General features: G+C 41.7%; 6 protein-coding genes across 6 annotated transcripts in view; 3 read left to right on the forward strand and 3 right to left on the reverse strand.

Moving 5' to 3' along the window:
* Window positions 1–8,985, reverse strand: part of LOC115762559 — a 35,613-nt gene extending 26,628 nt beyond the window's left edge. The window contains exons 1-3 of the mRNA XM_030704839.1: window positions 8,908–8,985; window positions 458–803; window positions 154–396 (exon numbers count right to left, since the gene is read on the reverse strand). Coding sequence (XP_030560699.1) covers window positions 154–396; window positions 458–777 — 563 coding nt within the window. The 5' untranslated portion in view covers window positions 778–803; window positions 8,908–8,985. The remainder of the gene's footprint in view (window positions 1–153; window positions 397–457; window positions 804–8,907) is intronic.
* LOC115762572 (lysozyme B-like) lies at window positions 1,674–2,412 on the reverse strand. Its single transcript, XM_030704858.1, has one exon. The coding sequence runs from the start codon at window positions 2,241–2,243 to the stop codon at window positions 1,812–1,814; it is 432 nt and encodes a 143-aa protein (XP_030560718.1). The 5' UTR covers window positions 2,244–2,412; the 3' UTR covers window positions 1,674–1,811.
* Window positions 4,678–6,891, forward strand: LOC115762566 (ester hydrolase C11orf54 homolog). The gene is made up of 2 exons (XM_030704849.1): window positions 4,678–4,823; window positions 5,908–6,891. Exons 1-2 carry the CDS (start codon window positions 4,733–4,735, stop codon window positions 6,789–6,791), a joined length of 975 nt encoding a protein of 324 aa, XP_030560709.1. The 5' UTR covers window positions 4,678–4,732; the 3' UTR covers window positions 6,792–6,891.
* A 3,153-nt stretch (window positions 8,986–12,138) lies between the features above and the next one.
* On the reverse strand, window positions 12,139–13,644 carry LOC115762568 (mitochondrial carrier homolog 2). Its single transcript, XM_030704852.1, has 4 exons — window positions 13,434–13,644; window positions 13,203–13,368; window positions 12,643–13,140; window positions 12,139–12,577 (listed from the first exon to the last, which is right to left on the reverse strand). Exons 1-4 carry the CDS (start codon window positions 13,642–13,644, stop codon window positions 12,502–12,504), a joined length of 951 nt encoding a protein of 316 aa, XP_030560712.1. The 3' UTR covers window positions 12,139–12,501.
* Window positions 13,645–13,992: 348 nt separating this feature from the next.
* LOC115762567 (tRNA pseudouridine synthase-like 1) lies at window positions 13,993–15,194 on the forward strand. Its single transcript, XM_030704850.1, has 4 exons — window positions 13,993–14,082; window positions 14,141–14,269; window positions 14,335–14,655; window positions 14,715–15,194. The coding sequence occupies exons 1-4, from the start codon at window positions 14,036–14,038 to the stop codon at window positions 15,169–15,171; spliced, it is 954 nt and encodes a 317-aa protein (XP_030560710.1). The 5' UTR covers window positions 13,993–14,035; the 3' UTR covers window positions 15,172–15,194.
* On the forward strand, window positions 15,173–15,928 carry LOC115762570 (dual specificity protein phosphatase 19). The gene has a single exon (XM_030704856.1). The coding sequence runs from the start codon at window positions 15,185–15,187 to the stop codon at window positions 15,791–15,793; it is 609 nt and encodes a 202-aa protein (XP_030560716.1). The 5' UTR covers window positions 15,173–15,184; the 3' UTR covers window positions 15,794–15,928.
* The last annotated feature ends 3,693 nt before the right edge of the window (window positions 15,929–19,621 follow it).

Genomic DNA, 19,621 nt, shown 5'->3' on the forward strand with positions numbered 1-19,621 from the left:
TGTCATTTGGCAAGCAGTGTGCGTTGGAAAGCAGTGCGCTATGCCTGCCAGAAGCTATGCAACACTTATTTGTACTGCTTGGCTGACAAAAGCTGCTTGCTCCGACAGCATAGCTGCCGTCAATTTTGAATTGTGTATTTGCTTTTGGCTCACCTGTAGCACATTGATTTGCCGGGTTCGTAAATGGAGTCCAGCGAATAATCATCCGCATTGGAGCTGCAGGCATTGGTGCGCTTTTCCAACGCATCCTCATAGCAATAGCTGCAGCTGCAGCAGGAGTACTGGGAACAATAGGAGGAGGCGTCCATGTCTGTGATGCCAATGGAGCACTCCTCATCCGGCTGCGTTTGTCTACGCGGCGCCGGCACGGGCGTGACTTTCTGTGGCGCCGGGCGACTGCATGGAAATAAAGGAAAATGGATTAAACAAGCCAAATGGAGGAGATGGAAGTGACTACCTCTTGGTGCGTGTGTCCATGGTGTCCATGACCACGTTCCAGGTGCGATGGATTAGATAGAGCAAAAAGAGCATGCGTGATGTCTCGCCGCCGTTGGACGTTCCATTGGCCTGGCCAGAGCCCAGACAGCTGCTGGAGCCCAACGGCTGCCGGCTATCGTCTGGCTTCTGTTGTGGATAACGCGCCGGCAGGGTCTTGGAGCGATACTCATCCTGCAGACAATACTCGCGCTTGTGCTGCTGATAACGCCGCCGCGTATTAAACTGAGAGTTGGCCTCCGCGCTGCTGCCGCCAGCTCCCGCTGCGATCCGATTGCCCATCACAATTGGCGCCAGTCAAACATTGCCTAATGTGACGGGGACATGAAATGTTAATAACCAGGCAAACATTTGTCTACAAAGATTTGTGTGTGTGTGTGTGTGTGTGTGTGTGTGTGTGTGTGTGTGTGTGTGTGTGTGTGTGTGTGTGTGTGACCTAGTTCCTAACCAGTTGCCAGCTAAATGCGCAAAAGTGAAGTGAGTCGACCAACATCTGCGAATGGGCGTTGGAATTGGGTCAGCGGCAAGTTCTCGACATCTCATCCAAAGACGCCAATTGAGGTCAACTTCGGACCAAGAACAAGAAGCCAGCAGCACATAGATGGCCATAATGGCAGCTCCTTGGCGATCTGTTCTCAATAGGATTGAGGAGCTGCCGCTTGCTAATTATGATCAACTATCTGTTTGCGATACTGATGGACTTGCGTGGACGCGGACCAGTTTGGTCTGTAATCTGCTTGGACATAAGCATGGACATGGACAGCATGATTAGATGCGTGCAGCGTACACGCTGAGAAAATTGCATCAACATTTTTCACTTGAATTAAGTGCAAAAGTGTTTTTGTGAGACGGAACAGACAAAAATCTAGATATCTTTATAAAATACTTGTTTATTCCCAATTTTCTATATTTCCAACATTAATATAGACAAGTTCAAGATTATTGAGTTACAAATTCTTAACAAAAGAACTTATTATTTTGATTTCGAAGTTCCAACAAAGCTCAAGTTGCTTCCGATAATCGATAGCTTGCCTATCGATATCGAAAAGCTGGTTTTTGTGCCAATTTCTTGGGTTTTAGGAGCTAGAGTCAACAAATTTGACATGTAGCTTCTAGAATACTAAATACAGATGAAGTTTCTTTCATTTTATGGCTATCGCCAATAAATCAATAGGAACTATATCCAGAGGAAAATAACTTGCATTTATTAAGGCGAGTATGTGACTATACCCATTAAGGGTATTCCCTTGACTGGAATTCCCTTGTTAGCGTCTCATAATTTGACCTTTTTTATTTATAAAAAGTCAATATCCAGTTTAGAAGCAGTCGTCGATGGAGGGCAGAGCACCGCTACATTGGTGCCAGGTGGTCCAGGCGCACCAGCCCTGCTCTTTGTAAACCTTCTGGGCGCAGCGGACGTCGTTGACAATGCTGTTACCCAAGAGGTCGTCGCAGTCGATTTCGCAAATGTTGCTGGAGCGACCGTAGGAGGGACCGTGGGAGGGCTCGCACCAGTACAAGTCGTTGATCTGGAAAATGCCGTAGTCGTGGGAACCATTCCCGTTCATTGGACCAACCACGTCGGTGCGGTAGTTGCTCTCGTGCTCGGCAATGCAGGTCCACTTGTTCAGCTGGTTACGAGGAACGCCCAGGTCGGACATCTCGCGGGCCAGGGAGCAACGGTCCATGGTGCGACCAAGAGTGAGGGCGGCAAAAGCCAGAGCAACCAAAACAATGAAAGCCTTCATGATGGATACTAAGAAAAAGACTGGCGCACTTTCTTATATATAGAAAAATATATACATTTATAACAATATAGAAAGCACACTTATCAAAACGATTAAATTTCCGAGGATGGGATCATCGATAAAATTAAATTTGCACACATTCATTCATATTTAATTCACTAATATAAATATATTTGCAATTGCGATTGCTTTGTATGCTATGCTCTCTCTCTCTCTCTCTCTCTCTCTCTCGCTCTCCTACTGTCTGTGTGTGTGTGCGTGGATCAGTTGTTCTTCGCACGGGTCTATTTGTGTGTTTGTAGCGGTAAGCTTTGAGGCGATGGCAAGCAGTTCGATTGATTGAAGATAGTCGCAGATTCGATGCCGGCTGAGGGAAATTATTTTTAATTTGAATTGACGCTTTTTTCTTTATGAATGCTAGTTCAGGGTGTACTCTAGGCTTATTTTACTCAAGTCAAATGCAAAAAAGGCAGCATTTGTGTTAGAATTTCCTATTTTAAGATCAAATTTATTTAATTTTATCATTCTTCCATATAATATTATATTAAGCTCTTGTAATAAGTATTTCTGACTTAATCCAAGTTTTTGGAATTTGAGTTCGAACTATGTTTTTTTCCGAGTGTATTGACTGTCAACGCACAGACTTCCCAGCTAATGGGGGCACAGAATTATTAAGTAGGCAGCTGATATCTGCCAGAAACAGTTCAATCCGCAGCTCAGGTCAACAATTCATCAAATTGACACTACGCACAAATTTGTCCGCTCTACACAGAGGTTCTCAATGGGAACCTTATCATCGAATGGTGGCAAACGTGACCGCTAAATGACTCTCCAGGTCCCTATCTGCGGCTGCACTATCTCAGATGGGAGGTAAGCCTCGAAAGTGTGTGCACAGAGGGCTTATCAGTGCGTTGCCGTTGCCACTAATATATGCTGTGTACAGTGAAAGCTCTGCAAAACGGACAAGCCACTGTTGTCAGTGTAAACACGAGCGACGGCTAGACGAAGTTTGAATACCCTACCAATGTAGATATGGCAGGTTAAAAGTAGGGCTCAAATTGCAGAGCTTGCTCGAGATAAAGTAGAAAAGCAGGAAAGTTGTTCAAAGAAAAACGTAATTTTCGAGTTTCCAGAATCTTTAATTTTTTCCCCATCAACGAACAAAAACTGGAACTGAAGCAGTTCCAAAGCTTTAAATTTAGTCAAGTTAACTGAACCTAAATACAGAGCGGCGCCTGCTGAATGGTCTAGTACAGTAAATACTCATTAATGAAAGATTTATCACGGAGCATTCTTTGCTAACTGTATTCCATTAAGAAATCGAGCAATTTCTATACGAAATGCCGCATAATGGCAAATATACATTAGTCGCACATAATCTTTAGATCTTATTTTATAGATCTACACACAAAGTCTGTCGAATATGCAAATTAGAATGCAGAGGCCAACAGATGGGAGAGGGAAGATGGGGAGACGGGAGCAACCGGTTTCTGTTTTTTTCCAAGTGACAAAGTGTAAAGAAGGGGAAAGTTATCAGGCGCATGGAAAATTTTTGGTAGGGTATGTTGAAAGCTCAAAATTCAAACAACTTGCGTAGGTACAATAAAAAAAAAAAAACAATAATTAAATATGCATGTTGGACTAAAATTGAGTTCAAATGAGCTCGAAAGAAGTAAGCGCTCGATTTCTAACAAGAAAAACAGCTGAAAGTAAGAAAATGTTTAAGCAAGTAAACAAAAATTCTTAAGATAAGACAAAAGTATGTTGAAGCAAGTAAAACTCTCGAGAACTCAGAAAGTGAAGAAGAAATCTTCTTTTCAGTTCGAAACTCTCGAGAACTCAGAAAGTGCAGAAGAGTTCGAAACTCCCGAGAAGTCAATTAGAGAAGCAGAAATCTTCTTTATAGTTCGAAACTCCCGAGAACTCAAATAGAGAAGCAGAAAACTTCTTTTAAGTTCGAGACTGGGACTGAAAGACAACTGAGGGATTTCATAAAAGCATAGAATATTACGATTTTTAAGTCTTAAGTACATTTTATTCTTAAAACAATATTTTATAAAAAGTACAAGTTTTTTTGGTGTTTCGGAATTCGTATTCAGCTTAAAAAACTTCAAGTACATACTGAAAGCGAAATTCTTACAATTTCCTCCGCGTGTAGTTTTAACAAATCGAGTTACCACTGTACTTCACCCATAGATACCATAAATCTATGAGACAAGACATGTACTCAAGGCGTTGCCTTTAGTGAAAAGGAATTTAGGTGCTAATTAAACATGTTTTTTTTTTTTTGCGGAAAAACTGGAATATCATCAAAACCGCAAATATATCTTATCGCCCAGCCGGGGGTCACCCTGTATGCGAGCGGGCAATGTTAACTATAGGACAAGCCAGCCCAAATGCGGACTGTGCGACGGATCCGCTTCACAGTCGCGTTCGGAACAGACCTCGATCGAGTCGTATTCAGTTTGTAATTGGAAGACGAAGGAAACATGAGCCAGAGCCAGAGCCAGCTAAATACAGCGCAGTTGGTCTTCGAGGAGAAGCCGCTGCATGTGCCAACGCTGGAGGAACTGCAGCAGGGTAAGCGGAGCTACTGCAGCAGTAAAAGGTAGCAGTAGCAGTACAATCAGCAGCAGCAGCAGTAACAGTTGCAGCAACAGAGCAAATGACCTTCACAAACTGTGCCGAACTTTCCATAGCCGGTTTTTTATTTTTTTATTTTGAGGCCGTTCTCTTGGCGTGCTCTTGTGCTTTAATGTAGGGCATATGGAAATTTCCATTAGATATGTAACGCATAGAAGCAGACTGTCTATAAAGCATATAACATATATTCTTGATCAGTAGCAAAGTCGAGAAGCTAGACTCGTTGTATAAAAAGCTGTCTTGATGAAGATAGGCATAGATGAGCTGCTTTCTCTTTGTCGAATCGGAGAGACAAAAAAGGAAATATAGTTTTGTTGAATATTTTGATCAAACCCACCAATTGAGCTAATCTTTTATATTCAAAGAACATTTTATATTCATATAATATATAGCTTCTTTATAGGAACTTTCATACGTAATCAGTCTTTCTAAAAAACCTCTTAGTTTTATATACTCTTTATATATACCCTATGAATCTGTAAAGCATCGCAATATTTATATCATATAGCTCACATATGAACAATGGGTAGAGAATAGATTTTTTATAAAAAAAATACAAAATACTTAGCAGTTAATAGCTTTCCATTATTAGGAAAAAAAACTTCATCAACTATATGAAAATATTCCTAGTTGATAGATCGGCTGTATATCTGGCATATACTTCCATATCATATAGTTTCTAGCAGAACAGTAGCTACCCATTATTAGAGAAGAGTTTCATAAACTATATCAAAAATTGATAGATCGGCTGTATTTCTATATATCTCATATACTTCTACATCGCATAGCTTCCATCGGTATAATATGTCGCAAATTGCGTATCATGCATATCTTGCCAAAGGGCATTCAATCTTCGGCTCGGCGAAGAAAACAGTTTTTTGTTTTGTTCATTCTAAGCACATCAAGAAATGTGACTGTCAGCTGGAGAGCTTTTGCGCAGCTTTTGGCGTTGTCTTGATTGAGGGCGAGATAAAGCTTTTGCATTGTATACATTCGCTCTCTCCCTCTCTCGCTCTCCCAGTTATACAGGGTGCCCTGCGTAAAAACTTTGCAACAGCCAGCGTGCAGGTGGGCGACTGCCCAGATCTGAAGGCGCCGCAATACGGCCTGGTGGAGTCGGGACTGGGCGGCAGGGCGACGCTGCTGGAGGTGGGCGGACCGCCGTATCTGCTGCCGCTGGTGCAGCGCGACAAGCTGTATAACATCAAGGAGATCGCGCGCAGAATACAGGGTGCCGGCAAGATTTTCGCAGTAGGCGCCGGCGCCGGACCCTATCCTATACGCAGCTCCAACTGCGAGGGCATCTACAATCTGTCGGTGAGCGCATCGGACGAGCTGACCAACGGCAGCTACACGGCAACGGTGCGCGGCGAGCAGGAGGAGTGCGTCCTGGAGCGGATACCCAGCACGGAGGCGCGCTGTGCCCTGCTCTTGAATCTGTATCTGAGCCGCGGCGAGGCGGGACCCGTGCTCAAGATCAGCGCCAAGCAGCGCAAGGGCGAGCTGAACTTTATTGAGTGCATACGCAAGGGCCTGGAGGAGCACTACGGGGATCGGGTGGTGGGCCTGGGCGGCATATTCGTGATCAAAAAGGGCGCCGCCCATCAGCACGTGATGCGTGACTTCAGCAAGACGCCCATCCACACTGACGCCGAGGTCAACGAATGGCTCAAGTTCTACAACATGCCCGCCCAGCTGAACGCCCTTGGCACTCTGGTTACCAAGGAGCACGATCTCGATTTGCGGCTGCAGCACTTTCACTCCTTCTCCTTCAGCAACTGGGGCGGACACTATCACTACGATACCACGCCCGACACCGTCGAGTACGAGGCCTATCTCAATGTGGCCGAGCGCGTGGTCCGTGTGGACAAGCCCCTAGCCACGCACAAGGTGGGCAGGGATTAGCCCAAGCGTTAAGGGTATGCCGCCAACTATTAATATTCCTTAGCATAAGCAATAGAAATCCATTAAATAAATGAATAAACAAATAAATATTGTTCAAACAACTTTGACAAAAAAAATTTCGTTTCTTATACAATTTTCACATAATTCTCAATTTTAGCTTTAAAATTTAAGTTTTTAGAATAAAAATGTAGAATTCATGTTTTCAAGAATATTTTGATCAATTCAATATATTCAAGAAATCAGAAAATAGTTCTCGATAAGCAAAGAAGTTCATGAAGAAGCAAAAACTTGAACAAATTCACAAATTTCTTGTGCAATTCATAAAAAAATATGAAATAGATTTCTAATAAGAAACGTGGAAGCTTGTTCTATATATAAGTCACGTTGAGGGTATTCCTCCTATAATGTGGAAATCTTCTTTTCCTCTCCATTATATTTACATCTTATCTTCTTGGGTTATACTAAGGGCATTCCCCTTACAGTGTGGGCACCTTTTCCATTATCTCTTCCATTATATTTACAACGAATCTTCTTGACTTTTCCCTTTCAATTATATTACATCATCTAATAACATCTAGTCTTCTTGATTTATGGAACGGAGCTCTTCTAGAGGCTCCACTCAATCTACACTAGGGGTATTCCCCTAACGTTTGACTGTCGTCTCGCTGGCTTATAACGGTAATTATATACCTAATAAAGCCACTTCTCTTGATAATTCGATATGTCTATGTGACATGTCAGCTAATCCTTGCCGTTTAAGCGACATTAGGGGTATTCCGCTTACACCAAAACACTCATTAGTATTTATGTAAACGAAAGAAATGAACGCTTGTTAATATTTTCTATATTTAGTAGCTTGTTTAGCTGTCCATTAACGATATTTTGACATGTCAGCCAACGCGAGGGTCCATTATGGGTTTATGTAATTGCCAGACAGACAAAAGGCCAGCTCAACTTTCTATCAATCAGAGAAGCTGCACAGAGAGCTCCACTTCTAAATAGAAGCAGAATGTAGAAGAAGAAAGCATTTGGTTTTGGGGTTCTGGTTTTATAACTCCGTTGGCCGCACACTCATGAGAGCTACGAGATACGGCAAAGTAGCTAAGCAGGCCGTAAATAATGCAACAAGCATGCAGCATTTCTTTTGTTTTTATTTTTGTTACTTCTTTTCTCTCTCACTCTCTTTTGCTGTTTTTTTGCATCGCTGGCCATTAATTATTTAATAGCTTGGCTTGGCCAGGCCCGGTGCGAATCGTGCGGACCACAGCTATTAAGTTGTTTGGGCAAATTTCTCATATCTAAACTGGACTCGCGCTATCTATAGTATTATGATCAACAGCAATTAGCATTGACTGTAGTGACAGTCACAAATTACAGATCACATATGAACATATATATCCGAGTCATTTGATTCAGGTGTCGACAAAGCCAGCTTTGCCAGCTTCTGTGTAGCCAGTTGCTGGTTCAAACCTTGGCTAGTTTCATCTTTCAGGCAGAAGCATGCTGCTTGTTTTTATTTAAATGTTTTTTTGTTGTGAGAAATGTTTCTCATAGAGATCTGGTCTTTGGTATATGCACATATTTGCATGCCATATTTAAGCCCTGAAAATTTCATGAAAATCGTACTATAAACCTCAGAGTTAAGCAAGAATCTATTTCCTATATTATGGGGCAAATGGAAGAAGAAACAAGAAGGCTTAGGTATATGTGTATGTGTGTATATGTATATATCTGTATGTGTGTATATGTGTGCATGTGTATATGTGTATGTATGTGGTGTATATGTAAAGAAGAGAGAAAGAACTTTTCTAAATGTGGCTTCACGCTGTGTACAGGGTATCTTCTAGTCGGATATGCCTGACAAAGGTACTCTTGCTATTTAGCGAGAATATTTCATTTTTCTTATCAGAACTTATTATTGTCTTTGAGCATCAAAAAATCTTTTAAGACAAAGTGCGCCCATATTTAAGATGAAGCTGTTTTCTTAACCAATTTCTAAATCTGCGAATCGTATAAATAAGCAAATGGATTGAGACAAACTCAAGTCCAAGCAGATAAAATAATATGAAAAAAAAATTTTTAAAAAATAAAAAGGCCATTTGTCTCAAAAACTCACCCAAAGTTCGAACTCGTGCCATTCAGAATTAAGTTGTTGGCTTTGAGGTCGCGATGTCTGCGTCTATATCTATGCCTAATTCTCTATCTCTGTCTCTGTCTCTGTCTCTTGCTCTGTTCCTGTCTCTTTCTTTATAACGTTTGTTCGGCGCGCTTCAGTTGAACGATTTAACGGACAGATTTCTAATATTTGCATTCAGATGTTTGTTGATTATTTAAATTTTTTGGGCCATATGCAAGGCAACAACAACAACAACAACAACAACAACAACAACAACAAGAACAAGAACAATAAAGGGTCAACAAAAGAAGAGAAAAATACGTTTTATCGAACCAATTTAATCTGCGATTGGTTTTTTGTATAGAAAAAGTAAAAGATTTATAAATATAGATGGGCGAGAGAAATGCAAATGCGATTTCGCTGCCCCAACAAAAGCAAAAAATAAATAAACTATTGTTGTTGTTAAAGTTGTTGTTAAAGTTGTTGTATTTGTTGCTGTTGTTGTATTTGTTGCTGTTTTTCTAGTCGCTTGCACATTTATTCACATTTGAACACACACAATTAGCACTTTTTATTAGCTCGGCTCGGTTTTGATAGACTGCCTCTGCCCGTGGGACGCGCCCAGCTCGCGTTGGAGTCTCAGTTGTTGTTAAAGTTGTTGTTAAAGTCGTTGTTAAAGTCGCTGTTGCAGCTGTGCCCGCGTTCACGTCTGTTCGGCTGAAGCTCACGTTGCAGACTGAATGAAGTTGGCATACTTGGGCTGTCTGAATGAGTAGCTTCTGCTGCCACTTGTTGTTTTAATGCCCTGTTCGGCAGGTGAACAGGTGCATATTGGTTACGACCAGGCTTGCCTAGCAACAATTTGGAGCTGCAGATTTGATTTAAGAAGATACATCTTTAAATTCACTCTCTTTGGCTGCTTTTTTTACATTTAATTTATTATCACTCTGACATTAAGTAAATTTATTTAGCTATATGTACTGTCTATATATTATATTGTTTACGATCTGGACAGATTTTTGATTAGCAAATATCTTCCATCAATAGGGATCAAGTACTTGCATCTTTGTTAATATAAATATCTCGATCTTCAACAGAATCTTGGAAAAATAAACAAATTTCTTAGAAAATAAAGTAAGATATAATAAAACTTAACAGGATTGTTTCAACTCTGAAGAACTCAAACAATATATATTTATTAAATTAAAGCTTAATAATGTTTATTTAGTTTAATATTAATAATAATATGTGGAAGATACAGCACGAATAATCTTTTTAAGTGTGTCGTGTGTTCCTTTCATTCTCTAAGAGTTATTTTTGGGATTATGCAACCTATTTATATAACTCACATGCACTTATATCAATTCTGGCAAAGGACTTGTTTAGGTCTTTATATATTTAACATATCCTAGCACATATACAATGTTTCTCATGTGCTCTGTGATAATTTTCCCTGTTCTCGACTCTCCTAACACACTCTGAACAGGGTATTGTGCAGTCGGTTGCCATTTTTTGACATGTTTTGTTTGCCGTTGTTGTCTGACTTGCATTGTTGTTTGGCTGGCTGTGGGCAGCTTGTTGTTGTTGTTGTTGCTGTTGTTTCTGTTTGTTGTTGTTGTGGTTTATGTTGCTGTCCGCCGCCTTGTTTTGATTGAAATTGTCGCTTAATCTCAATTTGGACACATTTGTTGAGAGCTACATGAAATTTGCCATGACTAAACAGCGTCAAGTGCATTCAACAATGCGGGCCAGCTGCAAAAGTTTCCAATTCCCAACCAGTTCCCACTGCATAACTTACGCCGTCCACGGCCAATGCCAATGTCAGGCGACAACAACAACAGCAACAACAACAACAACAACAACGACAACAACAACAACAACAACAACAACCATGCTCCTGTTTGGCCACTGCCCAAAGGCAAAGTAAACCAGACCCCACGCCTCCCTCCCACTTCCCACCTCCCCCCCCCCCTCCCACCATCCACTCCCTCCTCGTACATTGAACCATGTAGCAAAAATATCGTTATCAAGGCAGGCTCTGTGCCCATATTTTAATTGAAATTGCATAATGAGGCTCAACGCCATCTCATCAGATGCCGGTTAAGTACGAATACTGGTTTTATTGAAAGAAAAAACATCGCGGAAAGCGATTTATTTTTAATTAATTCAATCTCAAATTCAAATTCACTTCGCCAAGGAGTCTCGCATAGGCTGTGCATACGCTAATTGTACCCTGTTCGCATATTCAAATTGAGCATATTTATGTTCGCCTGGCAAAATAGTTTTTTCCAATTATATTTAGAAATATGTTTATGTTTAGAGCTTGTTTGTCTTAAGAACTTTACAAAAGAAATCCAATTAGTCTTTCCGATTGGCTGTTCGCAATACAGTTGCGGCGGCTGTTATGCCAGACATCTGGCACATCGGACGCCAGACACTGCTAATGAACCAGGCGAACAGAAAGCAGCAGTCGAAGGCGGCATTTTCAAAAATTTGAATTGCACCAAGTGCTGCCCAGCGCCAATCGGATTTACAGTGCCAATTTTGTCAAAATGCAATGCAAAGTAGAACATTTTAAAGAAATTTATGTCATCTTTTGTGTCGTCAGGGCGTCTGTTGTGCCGAATCATCAAAAACAACACATGTCGTTTCGAGTCACAAAAACTGCTGAAATACCAGGCGAACATAAATAAGCAGCAGGTAGTTGCATTTAAAATAAATAAAAACTGTGGCATACTTTCGTGCGCGCAAATTAATTGTTGCGAGTGCTGCCCACTGATTATTGGCGCCGCGTAGCACTAGGAAACGTCAGTGGGGCTGGGCAGCACTTGGAATTTGCTTTGTGCTTCACTTAGATTGGCGCTAGGCAGCGCTAGACAACCGATTAGTGCTGAGTAGCACTTGAGGCTATCTGCTGCTCATTTATGTTCGCCTGGCATATCAGCAGTTTTTTTGTGGCTTTGATGATTCCGTCGCAACAGCCGTCTCATGCGAGTGAGTGATTTGTTTGCAGAGGACTCGCCGGCGGTAGGGCAGCAGCTATTTTCCATACAGTTTTAGTTTTCGAACTTCAAATGAATATATCGGGCAAATTAAGTGGTATTTGGGAATGATGTAGCTTTATGGATTCATACAGATCCCGACTATCAAAGTATCTTCAGGATTTTCGTAAACATAAACTGGCCTAAAACAGCGGTTCTTTTGCGCAAAACGTTTTTAATTTTAAAAATAGTTCTCGGTTAAAATAGTAACAAGAAACTAGTGGCTGGCTATTTAAAATAAATTGAAAGTCTCATCGTACATGTGATTCTTTGGAATGGCATTCGATGCCAACAAGGAAATTAAGTTATAAAATTATACAATGCGTTCGCAATAATTGTTTGTTACTCGATAATCATAATTTAAGCGACCACTTTAACATAGAGATTTACTATTATGCATAAGAATCGCAACGGGGAAAAGAAATGCAGTTGTCTTAGGGCGGCCCTCGACGAGCTATATAAAAATGCAGGCAGACGCGTCTCTCTCGGTGGATGTCGTTCCGGCTATTCCCGTTGTGGTCATTGCCGAATCGCGTCTTCATAAACAGGTCATCTATTGGTAGCGGGACAGCTTGGGCAGTGGGGCGAAGGCAGAGGTTGCAATTATTGGCGCCTGCAGCACTTGCGAGCTAAAAGAATCGAGAGATACGTAAGCTACGATCTCATAATGAATAGGATAGATAAGTTTAGTTACCGCCAGAAGAGGGAACTGCCGCGCTTAAGTTCTCTGCGCGACTGCAAGTCGTTCCAACAGTCTACCCAATTGCTGTATTCTGGCATTATTGGCGGCTGGCCGGCCATCAGACGCGAACCGCTGATTGCGGAGCATGTGGAAACCACTTGCAGTGGATATAGCAGACTGGAGAACATAAACTGGGTAAATCCGGCATTATATTGCCTGGCCACTTTGTCCTTGATGAAGTATTTGTTGAGTATGAAAACAGTGGAGCTCGATAGCACAAGGCAGGCCACGTCGCACAGCAGCTTGGGGATCAGGCCGGAAAAGAAACCTCGTATGCCTTCGGTTTTCCAAATCTCGGCAATGGAGCCCAAAATGGAGTTATAGAACGTCTCGCGACCCACAAACTGTGCCATCATCCGCAACGAAATCACATGGAACGGATGCGAGACAACAATTCCGCTAACCGTCAACACAATGTCGCGCTTCAGATTGTACTTGAACTGCACATAGCTGGCGGGCACAAAAAAATGGATTAGTTCAGAAATTTGAATGCCAAATGGTGGACAACTCACTTCTCCTCCTCGGTCAGCTCCGACTCGTCCTTGTCCTCCTTATGGGCAAGGTCCAGCTTTTCGGCAACGCGCTCACTCACAACCATGCTCAGAACGGCGCCAGCTAATTTGGGTGCCAGGCCACGATAACAACCATAGAAGCCATCGACTCTTTTGATATGACCAGCTGTGTGACAGAGATCGAAGTGCGATTTTAATGCCGCAAATGTGTGTGTTATGCGGTGTACTTACCGTACTGGAAGATGTTTGGTAGGACCATAATTGGTCTGCCCAGCATTGACTTGCCGGGTCTCGCGGCAATCGGCTCGTATCCAATTTGTATTAGCGCCTTTGAGTATTCAAATGGATGCAGTGCTGCGCTAACGCCAAGGCGCAAGCCGAAACGAATCCAGCTATTGACCTCGGTCTCCTCATTTCTGGTGTAATCAGTGAAATTGGCCATGTTTCGTTATGCAACCCGTTCACCTGATCCTGATGGAAAAATTTAACAATTGTGCTGTGCGAGTGTAAAAATATTAACCGGTCGCCCTAATTGTTTGCACGTCTGCCCCTTTTTTCGCTTTAATTCAGGTTACAAAACTTTGACAAGACATGTATCGATATTTACAATATGTTCAAATACGATGATGAATGTTTAGTGAGCAATCGACTAGTCGATTTGCTTTTTTTTTTTTTTTTTTTGACAACATTCTGAGTAACTGCTGCCTATCGAACTATCGCTACGCACACTACATATGGTCTGTGCTGGTGGTGTGCACAAAACGATTAATCGATAACAAAACATATGTTTTCCGCCTTTTTGATTGGTGCGCCGTGTGGGGTGTAGGTGCATAATGCGTAGGTATTTGCTCAACATTGCCTACATTGGCACGAATTTTCGGTAAGCGAATCAAAATTAGAAAAAAAACACAATTTATGCAATTAAAATGTACTTTTAGTGGCATACAGAAGACCGTAAACAAGTTGGAGGAAGCGCGTCTAGATACGAATTCAATTCAGGGCTGTTTGGAGTTGGCATTGCGCGTTTTTCATCCTAAAAACGAAATCCAAACCGTGCTGTCCAGTCGGTAGGTACTTAAAATATATATACAGGTTTAATCAACAGCAACCATAATTGTGTTCAATTTACCAGCACAGATGCCGGCGTGCACGCCCTGCACTCGACAGTTCACGTCGATTTGGAACGCAGAGATAATAAATTCTACGATACGACCACGTTGACAGGTGTACTCAATCGAACCCTGGACAAGCAGAACCTGCCAATACGCGTGCTAAGTACGCAGCGCGTGCCAGACACGTTTCATTGCCGTTATCACGCCATCGGACGCACCTATTTATATCGCGTGGCAGTGGCCAAGAATGTGACACAGTCGAATACCATCAATAGTTTAAGGAACAAAGGCTACGAATCGTTTGTGCCCGTTGAGGAGATAGACAGGTGTTACTTTCTGCAGTAAGAAACTCTTTTAATTAGGCAATTCTTTGCCATTACTCATATTTCGGCTTTTGCAGGAATAATAACTTTGATATAGAACGACTGAAGAATGCGGCGCGCATGTTCCTTGGCGTTCACGACTTTCGCACCTTTATGAGCGTCAGTCGACAGAAGAGTCCCAGTCGCGACCATCCCATGTTCACGGTGCGCAAAATCGATGAGATTAATATACGTGCTGGACAAAGCCTTGCACTGGGCCCAAACGCAACGTTGGCATCACAAATCTACGACTATTGGGACATAGAGATCAAGGCCAAGTCGTTTCTGTACAAGCAGGTTCGACGCATTGTGGGCACGCTTCTGGCGCTGGCAAATGGCCGTATAGACGAACGCTGCATTTATGAAATGCTAACGATTCCTTCCAAGCACACCTGGGAGCCTCGTATACTGGTTGCGCCCGCGTCCGGTCTCTACCTGTGTCGTGTGCACTACAACGATACGGCTTTCGAGCTTCCAGACGAGACTAGTCCTTAAACCAGGAGAAACCATGATATTGCTGTATGAGCTGCAGAAGCGTCTGGCCAATCTAAGGCCCACCACTACGATTGTGACCACACCCACCGGCGCACGTTACATTGAACGGCGGAGATCCTCAACCGGAGAGGACAGCAGTCCAGAACAGCTGGAAGCACGCCAATACGGATTCGTTGTGGATACCAAACCCGACGCCGTGCCAGCATGCATTTTGAGCGAATTCCTTTATTTAGGCTCCCAGGACGCCGTTACTCCGGAAAACGTCTTAAAGTATAAATTAACGCACATATTAAGCGTTGGCATTGAAACGCCCAACGTTGACCTACCGCCAACGGTTAAGTGCAAGCATTTGCCATGCCTGGATCTGAACGAAACGAATATACTGCAATATGTGCTGCCCGTTGCCATAAACTTCATAGAGGAGGCGCATGCCGTAAAGGGATGTGTGCTGGTCCACTGCAATGCGGGCGTATCGCGCTCCGCTGCAGTTGTCATCGGTTATCTAATGCAGCGACGTGACATGTCCTTCGAGGAGGCCTACAATCTGGTTAAGTCGTGGCGGCCATGCATACAGCCAAACGCCGGATTCATGCAGCAGTTGAAAACATTTCATAAATCATAGTTGAATAGTTGGTAATACTGTAACTTGTAAGCAATATTTGTTTAATTAATAACTTGATTGTGTTGTAAGATTGAATTGACTTATGGACAACAAGTTCTTATAACTTTATTCAAATGGAATAACGACAGAATTTCTCACAAACTATTTCCACCGTTGACTTTCTAACCTACCTCGTTTCTAAATTGCCAATTGATAGCAGTCTGATAGCGTCTGATAGTTGGGAGTAAAATTCTCAATTTTTTTTCAATCCAATTCTTAAGAAATCATCTAAAATATACTTTATGTCCTTTCAGACTCGCCCGGGTCAGCAGCTCCTAATTAAACCATATTCATATTGAGTACTGAGGTCAAACTAACAGAGTGTTAAATTATGAGTGACTTTTTTGGACCGGCGCACAGAAAATTAGCAAGCGACCAGAATTCGTGTGAGAACGATGCGACACATTGCTTAGCATACCCACACACACCCACACAAACACATGTATGCGCAGAGATGAGCCAAAGCCTGAGATAAGCAGTCAGCAGTTCGTGTGTGTGTTCGCTGTCAATGTTTTTCTGCTCACGCTCACGCGCTCTGGATCCTCTTAGGCGCTGATGATCTGATCGCTGATTGGTCCAATTGATGTTCTCAAGTGCTCATCTTGCTGAGCGCAGTTTTTGTGGACCTGCGTAACTTTGCTCTGCGTCAGTGTGGCCCCATTAGGCAATAGGGCATGTTGTTGTGCTGCGGCCGCAGGTCTATTAGGCTGTTTTGTGAATGTGATACATACATACATAATTAGATAAGGGATTAGCACACATATGCATATACATACGTACGTGCATATTTGGCGATTTCTGCATACATATATTTGGGTAAGTGTTTCTTGCAAAGTTTCACAAAAATGAAATCAAAATTTAAAGAAGTCCATCAATTTTATAGACTATTACGAATGTTAAAGTGTCTATCCGAAATTGATATAATGTCAGAGTTTACCAAGAAAAACTATTGTTCTTTCGCAAATAATTAAAGATAAGAATTAATGCAAATATACACATACACGCATACATATGTACATATGCATGCATGTACGTGTGTGTATTCAGCGACTTTGCGTCTGCGCAACATAATTTTGTTTTAGTTAAACGGCAACAGTCGAAAGTATTAGTAGCCATAAATAAGATCTTCTAATGTTTGGACAAAAATGTAATCCAAATTTAAAGAACTTATTTCATTGTAATTTTGTTCTTGCCTCGCAACAAATTCGTGGCAGCGAGATGAATGTGAAGATAAGAAGAGAATGCAAATATACATATACATGTACACACACATATTTGTCGACTCTCACTGCACTCGTACATGTGTATGTATGTTTGTGTGAGTGTTTTCGCAATTGATATACATACAGTTATACTTGTGCTTGTGTATGACTTTTGTACACTTTGCATTCGCGCAGCGTGCTTGTGTTTTAGTTAAAGGGCGGCAGTCGAGAAAAGCTGTTTGATAAGATTATAAGTGATAATTTAAGTATTAATTGCCATAGAAGCTTCGTAAGATCAAAATTTGAAGAAGTCCATCGTTTTGATAGACTTTCAGTGTTTATTTTAGTGTCATTTCGTTTTCTTCTCACTTCGCAAAAAATACGTGAGAGCGCGATAAGTAAGAAGATAAGGCGCAAGCAATCATATACACATGCGCACATTGGACGATTCTCTCTACATGCATACATACATACATATATATGTTTTGGGTGTGTGTTTTCGCAATTGATGCAGAATCATGCTTGTGTATAATAGCTTATGCATTTCTACCTTTGAACGGCGCTCACTTCAATTGCTGTGCGCCGACTTTTGTCCACTTTGCGTCGGCGCAACATACTTTTGTTTTAGTTTAAGAGCAGCAGTCTAGTAAAGCTGTTTGATAAAATTATAAGGAAGTTGGAAGCCATAAAAACATCATAAGGTCAAAATTTAAAAAATCCCTCGTTTTGATGGACTTACACGAATGTTTAAGTGTTTATTTTAGTGTCATTTTCATCTCACTTATTAGCTAAATAAAATATACATAATATCCCTGCAGAATCGCCCGGGTCAGCACCTCCTAATTAAACCATATTCATATTGAGTACTGAGGTCAAACTAACAGAGTGTTAAATATTGAGTGACTTTTTTGGACCGGCGCACAGAAAATTAGCAAGCGATCAGAATTCGTGTGAGAACGATGCGACACATTGCTTAGCATACCCACACACACACCCACACAAACACATGTATGCGCAGAGATGAGCCAAAGCCTGAGATAAGCAGTCAGCAGTTCGTGTGTGTGTTCGCTGTCATTGTTTTTCTGCTCACGCTCACGATTATTTTTGGCGCTGATCATCTGATCGCTGATTGGTCCAATTGATGTTCTCAAGTGCTCATCTTGCTGAGCGCTGTTTTTATGGACCTGCGCAGCAGGTGCGACCTCATTGAGCAATATGGCATGTTGTTGTGCTGCGGCCGCTGGTCTATTAAGCCTGTTATAAATATCTAAATATTAAAAGGCAGCAGTCAGTTTGCTGTGCGCCGACTTTGGCCAGCAGTCGACCAGAGAGGGTTCTTTGAAAATGTAATAGCCATCGGGAATATCAATTGGCATGTAAATAAATCGCCTTCTGAGGTTGGACCAGATAGGGAAATACGGTTACATCAAAATACTTGCTTAATTCTAGTCGGTTCTGATATCTAACTTTCTTAGTGCTCTGTCTATTTTGAAGACGTTCACGAACCTCAAAAGGTATGTACTTCCGAAGTCTGACTTAATTTAAACGATATTAAAAGCTTACAAAATAAATTCATATTTGGTTTATTTGCAGCTCAATCTGCCATGGACAGGAAAACATTCAAGAACGTTAAATATCTGAATGACGTTGGTTATTTCATGCCATGAATTTGATATACCTTAAACAAAATCGTATTTAAATGTTGAATCTGCCTCGATTCTCAAATCTACATTTTATAGAATTCCGCCGGTTTTAAGGACTCAGGAATCTTTCAAGGTATGTCTTTTCAAAGTTGGACGTAATTAAAACGATGTAATTAAGCTTTTTATTTTTCAGCCTTATCTTCCACGCCAATGGACAACATTTGGTCAGCAAATGATTGCTGTTCATGGTACCTAGTTGACCTATATATCCTTGGTTATTCCATATCATGGATGCAGTCTTACCGTACCTAAAGGACGAAGTTCTTGCAAAATGCTTATGAACAGGGTCCAAAAATATGTATACTTTTCTTTTACAGCCGCCCCCAGCAGAAGCCCCTCCCCCTGAATGGTTGCTAGTTGACTAGGATATCCTTGGTTATACCATACCATCGATACAGTCCTTGGGAACCTAAAGGATCAGATCCTTGCAAAATGTGCATTGAAATGGTCCAAAAACATGTATGCTTTTTCTTTCAGGAGCCCTTTTACATTAGCTGCAGCTGCAGCTGTTATTTAACAGGCGGCTTACAGCACTCATTTTACATATTCTGCTAATTAACAGCACTCATTTAATTGAGTTACATTTTCGCCCCTTGATGCTATGCAATGAAAATTTTTATTCAAACCACTCGGCGACCTTCTGGGCATTTCTGTTCGCCTGGTATTTTAGTGGAATTTTAGGGCAAATTTGATACCGTGACGGTATGCAATGAATTTTTTCGGCCGCAAAAATATTGTACGTCGACCTTCTGGGCATTTCTGTTCGCCTGGTGTTTTTCGGAAATTTTAGTTAAATTTTGGGACCCAGCCGGCCGTTAGGGCGCCCCTTTGGGTATGCAACGAATTTTTTCGGCAGCTAAAAATATTTTTTGTCGACCTTCTGG

Source organism: Drosophila novamexicana, unplaced genomic scaffold (assembly GCF_003285875.2).
Source record: "Drosophila novamexicana strain 15010-1031.04,08,12 unplaced genomic scaffold, DnovRS2.1 tig00000644-arrow-pilon, whole genome shotgun sequence".
Lineage (NCBI taxonomy): Eukaryota > Metazoa > Arthropoda > Insecta > Diptera > Drosophilidae > Drosophila > Drosophila novamexicana.

Bases quoted from the DNA above. Each gene is read 5' to 3' on its own strand.
- LOC115762567 (XM_030704850.1), top strand. From the start codon at position 14,036: ATGCGTAGGTATTTGCTCAACATTGCCTACATTGGCACGAATTTTCG. The intron at 14,083-14,140 runs GTAAGCGAATCA...ATGTACTTTTAG, and splicing joins TACATTGGCACGAATTTTCG to TGGCATACAGAAGACCGTAA. The intron at 14,270-14,334 runs GTAGGTACTTAA...TCAATTTACCAG, and splicing joins CAAACCGTGCTGTCCAGTCG to CACAGATGCCGGCGTGCACG.
- LOC115762566 (XM_030704849.1), top strand. From the start codon at position 4,733: ATGAGCCAGAGCCAGAGCCAGCTAAATACAGCGCAGTTGGTCTTCGAG. The intron at 4,824-5,907 runs GTAAGCGGAGCT...TCGCTCTCCCAG, and splicing joins GCTGGAGGAACTGCAGCAGG to TTATACAGGGTGCCCTGCGT.
- LOC115762568 (XM_030704852.1), bottom strand. From the start codon at position 13,644: ATGGCCAATTTCACTGATTACACCAGAAATGAGGAGACCGAGGTCAAT. The intron at 13,141-13,202 runs GTGAGTTGTCCA...TGTGCCCGCCAG, and splicing joins GAGCTGACCGAGGAGGAGAA to CTATGTGCAGTTCAAGTACA. The intron at 12,578-12,642 runs GTAACTAAACTT...CGATTCTTTTAG, and splicing joins GGCAGTTCCCTCTTCTGGCG to CTCGCAAGTGCTGCAGGCGC.
- LOC115762572 (XM_030704858.1), bottom strand. From the start codon at position 2,243: ATGAAGGCTTTCATTGTTTTGGTTGCTCTGGCTTTTGCCGCCCTCACT.
- LOC115762570 (XM_030704856.1), top strand. From the start codon at position 15,185: ATGATATTGCTGTATGAGCTGCAGAAGCGTCTGGCCAATCTAAGGCCC.